Raw genomic sequence first — 14,306 nt, 5'->3', positions numbered from 1 at the left:
ACAGGAGAATGATTTATTTAAATTATGCTATAATTTTGTTAGGGAATGCTGGGCAACGGTTAAAATGGAAGCAGTTCCATTGAATTAACATGGCAAAACTTCCAAGACAGAAAGCCAAACAAGGATGCTGAACACATGTGGATCCCACTCATGAAAAACAAACAACCGGCTGGGAGCAGTGGCTCATGTCTGTAATCCCAGCACTTTGTGAGTCTGAGGTGGGCAGATCACCTGAGGTCAGGAGTTCGAGACCAGTCTGACCAACATGGTGAAACCCTATCTCTACTAACAATACAAAAATTAGCCAGGCACGGTGGCAGGCGCCCATAATTCCAGCTACTCAGGAAGCTGAGGCACAAAAATCACTTCAGCCCGGGAGGCAGAGGTTGCAGTGAGCCGAGATCGCACCACTGCACTATAGCTTGGGCGACAGAGTGAGACTGTCTCGCAAAAAAAAAAGAAAAAGAAAAAGAAAAAAAGAAACTACCACTGTTTAAGTTCCCATAAAATGTAACTGTGGCTTCCTATTTGGACATATATATTTAAATGCATAGAAAAGGGTTTGGTAGGATCAAGGTATTTCAAAGGAAGTGAGATTGAGGAGCTGGGGAGGAAGCAGAGCACTCAGGGAAACTTCTAGGTTTGTTTGGTACTAAAATGTTATTGTAAGAATCTATGCATATATCATTTGTATGCTTAAAAATAAAATAGAGCTTTCCATACAAAAAGTCCACTTCCTCGCTCCCCGTCACTGCCTGTTACACATTCCTTTTTTTTTAAGAGATAGGGGTCTCGCTATGTTGTCCAGGCTGATCTCGAACTCCTAGGCTCAAGCAATCTGCCTGTCTGTTGCATATTCTTCATATACAATTACTTCCCAAACCCTTTCAATTTTTAAAGTTCATTTCCTGCATGTCTAGTCTGTTCCATTTCCATTTAAATCTACCTAGTTCAAGTCAGCTCCCTTCACTTAATCCACTAAGTCTCCTTTCCTTCAGTTTCACACTGCAAATAGACAAGTTTAATTTATAGACCCTGAATCTTTCTCCCTAGGAATTTTCCCTGACATCTCTTGCATTACATGGTAAAATTCACAATAACTTTTTTCATGTTATTATTTATTTTCATATATCCAAATCCATTCGACAAATTAGGGTCTCAAATCAAATACAATAATATTAAGAATGCAACTGAAGCCACAGTTCACTTCTCTGCTGTAAGTTTAGCCTGAGGGACCCATTAGCCTTTAGCAAAATCCCCATGTTATATTTAAAAACAATAAAAGTCATGAGTTCTAAGAGCTCCGTACTAGCCTACATGGACTTAACAACTAATCTTGAATTTGGTACACTGTGTGTGGGTTTTTGTCCACAAGAGATAGTAGATCTAAAGCACTGGGACACCATTCCCCTCTCCCTGCTCAGAGCAGAAGTCTATGCAACCTCTCCCAACACTGAGACAGCCTGCAACTCAAAAATCTTCTCAGCAATCCACTCCATCCCTCCGAGGCTGGGCCAAGTCATGCATAGAACCTCGCGTGGTTCCACCAGTTGGAAAAGTCTAGACCACAGCTGAGCTAACTGAAGCAAATTATCTAACCTTGCCCCTCAATGCAATAATCCTCCGTCCCTGAAAATAATAAACACTTCCCCTCTCAACCTCAATCTCCTATCCTCTACTACTTTCATTTGCTTATTGTACCTTATTTCCTTTCTCATCCTTGGGATTTTCTTTGTTCCCAACCCTTTCTAAGTTGCTCCCTCTAGGTCCTGCATTCTTTTCTAAACAAACTCCCTCGCCTTATCAACCTTTGGCATTTTCTAGTTCTGCTACTTGCTCTCAATCACAAAAGTGCCCAAGATACAGCCATACTATGACCCTCAACCCTCCTCTCTCTGAGGTCATCTTCCAACCTCCTCCTCATCCACTGACGGCCTGATTCACAGTTTCTCTCTCCACTTTGCCTCCTGCACCAACCTTGACATGTCAGTGTCTAGGCAGCTTCCCGACGTGCATGCACCTCAATCCCTTACAATTCAAGAACCTTTATCTCTCACTCACTCACCCATTTCCGGGTCACAAATCTGGAACCACCCACCTCAAACAGGTCCACTAAGACAAGGATTGGAAGATAATTATGCTAAAGTTGAGCTGAGGGGCTTAAGAAAAGTTGGAAACCAACTGGAAAAGTCCTAGAGGAATCTAAAAAGAAGAATAATCAGGGAGAACTAGTGAAAAGATTTTATAAACACTGCTGAGGACCTAGTTAAGGTTAGAGATGATTAATTCCCTACAGTGGCTAACTACATATTGGCTTGATGCCACAATCTGAAGTAGCCTAATTTCTCCCTGTTGAAAAGAATTTTAGCATATACATGTTTTTCAAAATAATTATTTTTTAAGTAAAAATGTGCAAATGTTTTTGCTTTTTTAAAATGCACATCTTTTTTTGGATGCTCTTTTAACATAGAGCAATGATTTCATATTCACAAAAATACCTCCAATGACTTGAATGCTCTGAAAACGAGATGCAAAGTAAACCAAAAAATAATCTTTAAACTTTTGTTGAAATATTTCTAAGATTATTTATAATCCATTTTCCTTAGAGTATACTGAATATGCCAGAATTTTGCTGTACATGAAAGCAGCCACTATAGTTTTAAAAGCATCAACCAGGACTGCATAAACATCAAAATAACACTGATGAATGACCTCAGGACAATCCCTGTGAACTGCATTATATTTAATTTTTAAAACCCTGGTTTTCTTATGGTTTGCCTTCTTCTTTGCTAAGTAGCATAATGGGAAAGGTGGACTTCAAACTTGCTTTGGAAGTTTAACAATTTCATTCATTCATTCACTCATTCAATAAATATTTAGTAAGCACCTACTATGTGCCAGGAACTGGATTATGTGCTGGGAATACAATGGTGAGCAAAAACAAATGGGTTCCCTCCGTCATGGAACTGACAGTCTAGTGGGAGAGACAGACAATTTCATTATTAAATAAATGTATGATTATAAACTACTATAGTCCTGATATAGCTGCAACAATAATGCAAAAAAAAATGAAAAACACTGCTTAAAAATAGGTTATGTTCTCCTCATAATTCAGAAATAGCTATAAGCTCTCATTACACAAAATATCATTTATGCTCTTTTGGAGAAAAAGAATTGTTTGAAATAAACATAAGAAATTATTTACTCAAATATATTTAACAGGTATTATTTGCGAACAACTAAAATTTCCTCACTTGAGGGAGACCAAGACTTAAATTTATCTGTTTTTTTTTATCTCTCCAAGGCACATGAAACGCTGCTATGTCCATGCAGGTTCCTTAAGAACAAGGACCCTTTCTATCTCATCCCTAGGACTGACAACAGTGCCTGCCACATAATGAGATGTATTTCCCATTTTTTAATGAATGAATGAATGAATGAATGAATGGATGGATGGACAATAGGGATTGAAACAACTAAGATGATGACAGAAAAGTAGATCTGCCCCCAAACAATAACTTAAATGACCGACACCGCTAAGGTTCAGTGAGTCAGAGCACACAGCTACAGATGCCAGCTGATGTGGCCTTCAGGCCCACCTAAAATGATCCCAAACAGTCCAGTTGAGGGTCAACTCTAGCTAACACAATCAGATCACCAACCTATGTTGTATTTCTTCCAAAATAATAGTAGATCACCCACAGGCAGTACCTGTAAAGAGATGACTCCATTTCCTACCTGGGTACTGCAACAGCCTCCAGGCTGGTCTCCTGCCTCTACTCTCATGCTGCCTAGGCCCACCCAGCAGCCAAAGGGTCTTCTCAAACAAATCAGAATGTATCACCCACCTGCTCAGAACCCTCTCGTGGATTCCCATGGCTTTCCAAATAAAACCCAAGCTTTAGGCCCCTGCTCTTCTGACTTTATCTTCATCCTATTCCACTCTTGCCATGCTAATTTTCTTGACATCCTTCAAGCACTCAGGCAACCTGCACTTTCTTCTTACTGATGGTAACATTTTTGCCTCAGATCTTCAAATGATGTCTTCAACTTTCTGATCTAACATTACCTAATCAAGGACATTCCCCAACGACTGACATATGAACTAGCAACTCCCTCATCCTCTGTCCCCTTTCCCAGTCTTCTTTTTTTCGTGACAGTGACACATTGCATCACACAATTGATGACTGTCTGCTTCCCCACGAGGGTGTCAGATACCTGAAGGCATATTTCTGTATCATCAGTTCCTAGACAGTGTCTGGCACACAACAGGAAATATATCTATCATAATTAGTCTACTCAAACACTCTGCTAGCATCCATCCCATCAGCAGGTAACATGCATGGAGCCAGTGTTGCTGTACTCTATGCAGGAGCACTGTGCAACAGTCCTCTTATGCTATGATTAGGTAACATGAGTTAAAACTGTAAAAACAAAAATTCATTAATAAATAGAAATTAAAATCAGTTCTTTCCAGGGACATCAAAAAGATTAGTAACATAAAGCAATGGTGGTTAAAACAATATGGGGCTAATATCTATTGAGAATAAAATTTTTAACATAGTATGGCAGGAAATTAATTTAGTGAGAACCATCTACCAGTGAAAATCAGTGGAAATACTGAAATGAGTAACATACTTTCCAAAGATTTAAAACAAACAAAATCTCAGAAGGAAAGATATGCAATGAATAATATATTAAATCCTCTTTGATTTGTATATTCTTCTCTACACAATTCTCAAAGGAAAATTCAAAAGCCAAAAATATATTTCAAAACATATTTGCAAATGTCAGCAACATCAAATAATAAAAATGCTTTTCTATTAAAAAATGGCTTTTCTATTAAGCATTATTTCTGAAGTTTAGAAAAATGAAGCAAAACTTATGAGAAGATGGGCTTAGAATAAATATTTATTCTAGAATCAGTCTCTTTCAAAGAAGTATTTAAGAACTCTATTGTGTTACCAATTCAATCTGCCTAAATACAAAAAAATTAGTAACTATTGAACTATTAAAAAATAATAATAAATAATAATAATAAGGCCAGACACAGTGGCTCATGCCTGTAATCCAACACTTTGAGAGGCTGAGGTGGGTCATTTGAGGCCAGGAGTTCAAGACCAGTCTGGGCAACATAATGAGACCCCATCTCTACCAAAAAAAAAAAAAAGAAAGAGAAAGAGAAGAAAAAAGAAAAAAAGCCCATTTGGAAAAAATAACGAACACTGTAAAAATACCCCAAGTTTGACAAACATATAAAGCCATAAGTATGTAACTGTATTTTACCTCTATTCAGCATGAGGGTCAACCTAACTAAAATAAAATCATTGTATAAAGAGCCCATGTGATAGGTTAATAAGGCCAAGAGAAATGTACTATTAAATGAAAAGGGAAATAATGTATGCTCTGTATGAGCTGCATACTTTTGAACTTTTTTTTTTTTTTTAGAGACAGGGTCTTGCTCTGTTACTCAAGCTGGAGAGTGGCACAATCAGGGGTCACTGCAGCTTCAACCTCCTGGGCTCAGGCGATCCTCCCACCTCAGCCTTCCAAGTAGCTGGGACTACAGATGTGCACCACCACATCCGATTAATTTTTAAAATTTTTTGTGAGACAAGGTCTTGCTTTGCTGCCGAGGCTAGTCTCAAACTCTTGGGCTCAAGCAATCCTCCTACCTTGGCCTCCCAAAGTGCTGGGATTACAGGTGTGAGCCACCATGTCCAGGCACTGAACATTTACAAAATACTAATAAAGTCACTGAGAAAGGGTGCCATGTTCAATTACCAAGTACATAAATTTTCCACAAGGACAAAACTTTTAAAGTTTCGTACAGACACACACAAAAAGACTGAGAAGACTTAATTGCTTAATCCACATTTGAGCATTAAGGTTATATTTGATTTTCTAAAAAACAAGATAAACAGATCTGTAATCTAATAAAGTGTATATGTTTAGCTTTCATTAGGGGAAACAAGATGTATTTTTGAGAGCAATTAATTATTCTACATGTGTATGTGGGGAAAATGAACAAATCTTCAACAAATGTATCAAATTCAAGAATAACAGCCTATAGCCTATTTCTGGGTCATCTTATATTTCAGGGAACTAGATATGATCCAGGCTTACCTCAATTCACTGTGTACAGTGTCAACTGACTAATTTAAGGGCATGATTACACATTAGGGTGTTTAATAATCAATCTTAAAGACTTCTTAAATCCTGCTTGTGAGCCTCTATTTGTTACCTATTTGTTACCTCTAATAGGTAACAAATCAACTAAAAATACCATTCAATTTTGTTTCTACATGATTAAAATGCCTACATTAAACAAAAGCCAGAAGTCTACATGGTATCTAAATTCCATTTGAATTTTTGAGGCAGTGTCCCACATTAAATAGAACACTGGGCTGGGCTGCCGGGTGCGGTGGCTCATGCCTGTAATCCCAGCACTTTGGGAGGCTGAGGTGGGCAGATCACGAGGTCAGGAGATCGAGACCATCTTGGCCAACATGGTGAAACCCCATCTCTACTAAAAATACAAAAAATTAGCCGGGCGTGGTGGCGGGCGCCTGTAGTCCCAGCTACTCGGGAGGCTGAGGCGGGAGAATGGTGTGAACCTGGGAGGTGGAGCTTGCAGTGAGCCGAGATCGCGCCACTGTACTCCAGTCTGGGCGACAGGGCGAGACTCCGTCTCAAAAAAAAAAAAAAAAAAAAAAAAAAAACACTGGGCTTACGTATCAGGGAGAAGTAAGTTTGTATACCAGCTCCACCACTTAGTAACTCTGTGGGACCTTGGACGAATTAACCTCTCTGAGCCTCAGTTATTTCATAGGGTGATAATGTCTAACTTACTGGCATGTGAAAATTAAATGAACAATTATTTCAAAAGAGAAAAGGGAGGTGGGGCTTACTCAGTAACTATTTTTAAAAGGGGATGGGGGATTAAAACTTATCTACCCTAAGCCAAAAGGTCTTTTCTAGCTCTTTCCCCGGAGTGTGGCTCCAGGCAAGCCTTTTTTAGGTTTTGATTTTTCATGGCTAAAATGGGGGAAATGACATGCTCTCTATCTAAGGCTACTGCAAGGATCCAATGAGTTAACACACACGAAAGCATTATGAAAACAACAAATGCATAAGCATGCAAAAAAAAAAAAATACCCTTCATTCTTGACAGAAAAGCCAAGCAAGCAAAAAGAGAAACTGTGATTTCTCATTTGCTGCCACACAGAATTTTATCACTGTATAACGCAATGCAAACATTAATTGTATCTTGTATTAATTACTGTGAGACTATCTCCTTCAGTAAATGAGTGCCTCCTTGAAGAAAGGAGTGTCGTCCTTGTTTCTTCAACAGCTAACATGTTATCAGGCATACAGATGATGCTCAGTAAGTGCTGGAATTATGGCACGCTATATTTAACCTTCCTAGTATGTCATTAATACAGTGGGAAGTAGAATTACCATTTTCTTTCCGTAATCTTGTGATGAACTTCTTAGGGGGTATTACTCCAACCTTTTTCTTCTGAGTGGCTATGCTATGGAAGAGATCTGCTAAGCATGTAAGAAGACTCTCCTTTTTCCTAGGTTGACTCTTATATGCAAGAACTTTTTCCCGAAATGGACGACAAAAATAAAGTGCTTGAAGAACTGAATTGCAGTAGCAGGTATTCCCAAACTGCAACAGAAAAAAAAAAGTTTTGTTAAATTTAGGGCAACACATTTTCAAGAGAGAAATTCCCGGTGTATGGTTGAGAGAACAGAAAGAGATGACAATCGGTTACTACTGTTACTATAACACTGACTGCATTTTATTATACATTTTAAAATACAACTCTCAAAAATTCTTTAGAAATCACAAAAGTAAAGTTTTCTATCAGGTTCTTAGGTACATCCAAATTAAAACACACAAAAACAAAAAATAAAAAAACAAGATCCCCTGAAATGTTACATGAAAAAGTCACCAGTATGACAGTCTAACAATCACTGAAATGCCAAGTCACAGTATTCATGATGTATTGGAAAGACATCAAATCCTTAACTATGAATTTCTCTCTTACCAGCCATGTCATTGGGAGCATGTCACTACATCTTACTGAACTCTACTTCTCTCCACTCTAGTAATTGGGGCGGGTAGGGGGGAATAACCCTACTTTATAAAGTAAATGACACACAGTTTGATAAATATGTATTGCCTTCCTTTTCCCTTCCATTAATAAACACTGGCTCTAAAAGCTAGCTAATAAAACACCTAAAAGTCAGTCATGAAGATTTGGGGAGCACTATGAAACTATAAAAAAGGAATGAGGATAATTCTCATATTTCTACTATGGGGTGAGATCAAGTATATACAGTATTAGGTTAAAAAGGCTAGGCAGAGAAAAATGTTTAAGATTGGGTGACATCAAATGTATGTCCATAGACCATTTGTTTATATTTTTTAAAAATAAATGAGGAAGGATAAACAAAAAGCTAACAAAAATGGTTATTTATAGGAGAAGAGGGAAAATAATAGAGAGATGGATGAAAATGAGACTTCTCTGAAAGAATGTTGTTATAAAACATTTACTTTGTACCCCCTATCTTTTCTAAAATAAAAAAAGAAATTTCTAAAATTAAAAACAAAAATAAACAAAACCTAAATGTGTACGGATTCAATGGTAGAAATACAGAGAAATGAATTACTTCAGGTAACTTAAACAATGTTTACCATACATGCCTAATGAGATATAGTCTAATCATTTTAAACAACAACAACAAAAATCTACTAGTCGGACGCAGTGGCTCACACCTATAATCCCAGCACTTTGGGAGGCCAAGGCAGGCAGATCACTTGAGGTTAGAAGTTCGAGACCAACTTGGTCAACATGGTGAAACCCCATCTCTACTAAAAATACAAAAATTAGCCAGGCATGATGACACATGCCTGTGATTCCAACTACTCAGGAGGCTGAGGTATGAGAATCGCTTGAACCCGGGAGGCGGAGGTTGCAGTGAGCCAAGATTGCACCACTGCACTCCGGCTTGGGTGACAAAGTAAGACTCTGCCTCAAAAACAAACAAAAAAACAAATTTATTGATATTGTTATTTTGAAACTATTGTAGCTATATCATAGGACAAAGCAAACAAGGAATTATGTTAATACTCTTAGGAACCAAAATTTTTAATGTAAAGGAAAAAAAGATGCTATAATAAGAAAAATAAAAAGCCTTGTAAACTTAAGTTGGAAATATCAATATAAACTTATGTCTTTTTATAACTCTGAAAGTGTTATGTCTGTGTGCATGCATGCATGTTTGTGTGTACGTGTTTTCAAACTCTGTCCACTGAAAAGGTGTGGCAGCAACAAGTTTCTCCTATACCCAGATTGTGTTCTCTAAACACCCTTTTCCCATCCAAAGAACTCGGACACCTTGAAGATATGGCTGATACAAGATCTGCGATAAGAAATGTACAATGTGCAAGATTAGCCTGGGATATCTTAAATATAAGTGTCAACTTTAATAGAAAAGGATTACTGCAAATTCATAAATTTAAAATGACATTTTAGGCCGGGCACAATGGCTCATGCCTATAATCCCAGCACTTTGGGAGGCCAAGGCAGGTGAATCAGTTGAGGTCAGGAGTTTGAGACTAGCCTGGCCAACATGGTGAAACCCCGTCTCTAACTAAAATTACAAAAATTAGCCGGGTGTGGTGGCGCGCACCTGTAATCCCAGCTACTCAGGAAGCTGAGGCAGTAGAATCACTTGAACCTGGAGGCAGAGGTTGCAGTGAGCCAAGATGGTGCCACTGTACTCAGGCTTGGGTGACAGAATGAGACTTTCTCCACAAAAAAAGATACGTGTGTGTGTGTGTGTGTGTGTGTGTGTGTGTGTGTGTGTGTATACATAATGACATTTTTTTAAAAAGCAGCCCTCATTAGTCTCCAATGACAGTTCAAACTAATATATAAAAGGAAAAACATCAAAGATTCATCTTGCCTTTCTTATAAGAACCATATTTCAGGGGCACTAAACAGCTGATGAAGGAAGTTTTTAAAGTCCAGTGAATAAAATCAGAAGAAATGGTTGTAAATAACGGATTAAACAATAATTATCAATGGATGCTCAAAGCATTCGGTTAAAAGTTGATACGGATCTTTAAAACAGAGTGAACAGACCTAAACCCCCCAGCCATTTCAGCATTGCTGAAAGTGAACAACAATATTGTGTGTCTTTTAATATATCTTACCTCCTATGAAGTATTCCTGCCTTAAGCAAAACCACTAAACTTTAATCATGTCTCTACGTGTAACTACTAATTTACAAGACAGTCAACAGTCAGGCAATGAAAGAGACAATATCACAAAGAAGGAAAAGGCCAAGTTTGAAATGGGAATAGTCTCTAGGACAGATGACCTAGTTTCTCCACAAATTGATGACTTGAACAAAGGTTGAAAAGGACTCAAGAGACACAACAATCAAACTGCAAATGTAAATGCTGGAGTTTACTTAGATCCTGATTTACAAACCAACTATAAAAAGTCATCTTTGGCTGGGCGCAGTGGCTCAAGCCTATAATCCCAGCACTTTGGGAAGCCGAGGTGGGTGGATTAAGGTCAGGAGTTTGCAACCAGCCCGGCCAACACGGTAAAACCCCGTCTCTACTAAAAATACAAAAACTAGCCGGGTGTTTTACTCCTGTAATCCTAGCTACTCGGGAGGCTGAGACAGGAGAATTGCTGGAACGTGGGAGGCTGAGGTTGCAGTGAGCCGAGATGGCGCCGCCACTGCACTCCAGCCTGGGCGAGAGTCAGACTCTGTCTCCAAGAAAAAAAAAAAAGTCATCTTTGAGACAAAAGAAGATACTTGAATGTATACCACAGTATTGGATGATATTAAGAAATTGTTGACTTTGTTAGGTGTGATCATTAGATGATCATATTTTTAAAAACGTTCCTGCCACTTTGAGACATGTAATTAAACGTGTCCCATTTATGGCCAAAATGCCATGATGACTAGGATTTCCTTTTCCAGGAAAAAAAAAAAAAAGGGTAAGTGGAAGAGAAGGAAAATATTGCTAATTGTTCAAGCTAGGTTGATGGGTTCATAGTGATTCATTATATTTACCTCTCCTACTCTAGCTTTTCAAAGGAGGCATTTAATCTTTGAGGTAAATTGTACCATCATGTCATTATGTGTCAAAATCATTGCAAATAAAGGACCTAACCAGATAAATTCATAGGGAAGACAGACACTAGGCAGAGCCAATAATTTGAGGGGAAAAACTTAAAAGCTCTGCTATGTTCAATCTCCTAACTGTCTGAATACGTTTCTTTTTTTCCACAGAGATTAAACAAATAAGATCCCCCTGCCCCACTGAAACAGGAGTTACCAACTTTTTGAAGAGGCTTGGGAGATCCAAGCCCTCTCCAGCTGAGGACCTGAGACCTAGTGAGGACAATGACTTCTCACATCTACACTGCTAGTAGGAGACAAGCCCTGGTTTCAGAAAAAGAGGTGCTTAAGCTTAAGAGGTATGTGATTAAAGCGTACTGATATCAATGATCATAATGTAACTATAGATACACTTCAATGAACCCTACCCAGGGGTTAAGAATACCTGAATGTTACTAAGATTAATTTACACAGTATCCAGTATAAATTTGTCTTAAAAATACCTGTATTTGTACTACAATGTAATTAAGCTAACGACCAACAAATCTGGTTATATCAATTGAAGAGAAGATACAATCTCCATATTTTGGAATAGGCAACAGGGGAATTGAACAACTTCCACCGAATAGAGAGATGAAAGCAAAAGAGATCATCTCCGAGTATACCAGAAATATTACAATAATGAGGATTGACCTATCTATAAAAAATACAAGAAGCAAATAGGATAGGCTAAAAAACTAGAGGGAGTCTCTATTTTGTAGACTACTGGAAGTCAGGCTCACACTTTTGTCCAACATGACTTGCTCATCTTCTGAATATAAAGCAACAGTAACATTATAATCAATTCTCTGAGGCCTGCTATTAGTCTTCTTTTATTTAGTTTCATCAATCCCATTAAAGAAAAATTAAAAGGTTGAAAATACTACTCTTTCTCCAGAATAAGCTTTCAATCTTTTTAATAATTTTGAAACTTTTCCTTCAATTTTCTTGATTTTTAATATTAACTTTCATTCAAGGTCCTAAGACCTAAAAATTATCTTTCAAGAGTACAGCCTTCATGCAAAAGGTTTTCTGGGACTCTATACTCTTGTTTGGGAATGCCAATTTCTTAAAAAACCAAAAAACATTTGCTTTAGTGCTGAAATCTATGCTGTGTTATCTCAGCTGGTTTTGAAGATCAAAAGGTAGGTTTAAATCAGGGAGAAGAAATTTTAAAAGTTGCCACCCTACTTGAGGTCTGATCATTGATTTTTTTATTGCTTAGTGAATACAATCTCATTCTTGCTTTCAAAGTGCTTTCTCTAATGCCTTTTTCTCCAAACCTTAACAAACATCCCACCGCAAATATTTTTTATATACTTAATACTAAGACCATTTTGAGCGCACATCCCTTACACATATTTATAAATTATATGTACTATATTATGTATATTAAAAATGTAAAGGAATGCAATTAAGAAAATGCACATTTTAGATTTTTGTCTTATTACACACTATTATTTTCATGAAAAATTATTAGTCTTAAGTGAGAGCAGTAAGAATGAGTATATATTTTTGTGAGGGTTTTAGATTTTAAAACAGCAATTTGATAGTCTGTGATGTTCAGTTATTTGGATATGTGGTTTTAATGGCTATCAAAACTGAAAAAGATACGTTCGTAAAGATACATAGGTGCAAGGGAAGGAGAGTCTCACTACCTACCTTTAACTTTTTAAATCATGGCATCCAATTTGCAGTCCTATCTACCAAATTAGTTTGAATACATTTAGGAAATGCCTGCCTTGAGCACCCCACAGCACAGTAATGAAGAACATAGGATCTGAGACCAAACTGTCTAGGTTCAAGTCTGGTTCCACTGTCTGACCTTGGGAAATTACTAAACTGTTCTGTTTATCAGTTTCTTCATCTGCAAAAGGGGGTAATACAGCACCTACCTCTTAGAATTTCTTAAAGAATTAAATGAATCATCACAAAAAACACTCAGAACAGGTCCTGGCCCTTCACCATTTCATAGCTACTTTTTTTTTTTTTTTTTTCCTGAGACAGGGTCTTACTGTCACCCAGGCTGGAGTGCAGTGGTATGATCATGGCTCACTGCAGACTCAACCTCCTGGGCTCAAGATCCTCCCACCTCAGTCTGTGGAGTAACTGGGACCTCAGGCACTCAGGCATGCAAAATGCCCCCAACATTTTTTTTTTTTTTTAAGAGACAGGGTCTCACACTGTTGCCCAGGCTGGTCTCAGATTTGTGGGTTCAAAGCGATCCTCTCGTCTTGGCCTCCCAAAGTGCTGGGATTAAAGGCATGAGCCACTGTGGCCAGCCAATAGTAACTTTTAAAACAACCTTTTAAGTTAACTAAAATTCAATCATAAAATTCTCTAAAACTACATTTAAATTATAATAGATCTGCCACAGCAGAAATAAATGAGAGAGATGATGCCATCAACCCTTTGATATCATGGAACTTGAAGTAACATACAATCATATCATATACAGATAGAGTATAGGCACCAGTCTCATCCATATGTTAAGAATAATGCTTAGTCTATCATTTTCAGATAAAAATAAACATCAGAAATGCTAATATTTTCTTCCTATTCTCAATGGATCATCTTACACACTTCATTTGGAGACTACTAGTTTTAACCACCATAATGTCAATAGCATTACTTTGCTTAAATACTGAGGCTGGGCACAATGGCTCATGCCTGTAATCCCAGCACTTTGGGAGGCTGAGGCAGGAGGATCGCTTGAGACCAGGGATTCAGCACCAGCATGGGCGATATAGTGAGACCCCGTCTCTATGAAAACCTTAAAAAATTAGCTGAGCATGGTGGTGTGCACCTGTAGTCCCAGCTACTCAGGAGGTAAACGCAGGAGGACAGCTTGAGCCAGGGAGGTGAAGCTGCAGTGAGCCAGGGAGGTGAAACTGCAGTGAGCCATGATCACTCACTGCACTCCAGCCTGGGTGACAGAGCAAGACCCTTTCTCAAAACAAAAACAAAAACAAACAAAAAAACCCAGATAAATAAAAAATAAAAATGTTGAAAAGGAACCATTTTTGAAGAAGCACAACTTCTTCCCTGTCCCCGATGCTGGGCCTGATTGATGGTGCCTGTTCTGTGAACATGCTAAGATGTTCTAAGGG

At 38.0% G+C, this 14,306-nt stretch overlaps 1 protein-coding gene across 2 annotated transcripts in view; it reads right to left on the bottom strand.

Annotated features, from left to right (window-relative positions):
• The window catches only part of USP12 (ubiquitin specific peptidase 12), a 112,968-nt gene that overhangs the window by 32,681 nt on the left and 65,981 nt on the right, over positions 1–14,306 (bottom strand). Inside the window, exons 3-4 of one of the 2 annotated variants that reach the window (XM_012501949.2) lie at positions 7,462–7,675; positions 2,892–2,974 (exon numbers count right to left, since the gene is read on the bottom strand). Coding sequence is in view for 1 of the 2 variants with exons in the window: in XM_030818607.1 (XP_030674467.1) it covers positions 7,462–7,675 (214 nt within the window). In the remaining variant the exon portion in view is untranslated. The remainder of the gene's footprint in view (positions 1–2,891; positions 2,975–7,461; positions 7,676–14,306) is intronic. The other variant, XM_030818607.1, reaches the window with a different exon arrangement.

The sequence above is a fragment of the Nomascus leucogenys genome, chromosome 9 (genome assembly GCF_006542625.1).
Source record: "Nomascus leucogenys isolate Asia chromosome 9, Asia_NLE_v1, whole genome shotgun sequence".
In the NCBI taxonomy this organism is placed as follows: domain Eukaryota; kingdom Metazoa; phylum Chordata; class Mammalia; order Primates; family Hylobatidae; genus Nomascus; species Nomascus leucogenys.
Note: the sequence above shows the minus strand (reverse complement) of the source record. Positions and strands in the feature narration are given on the sequence as shown.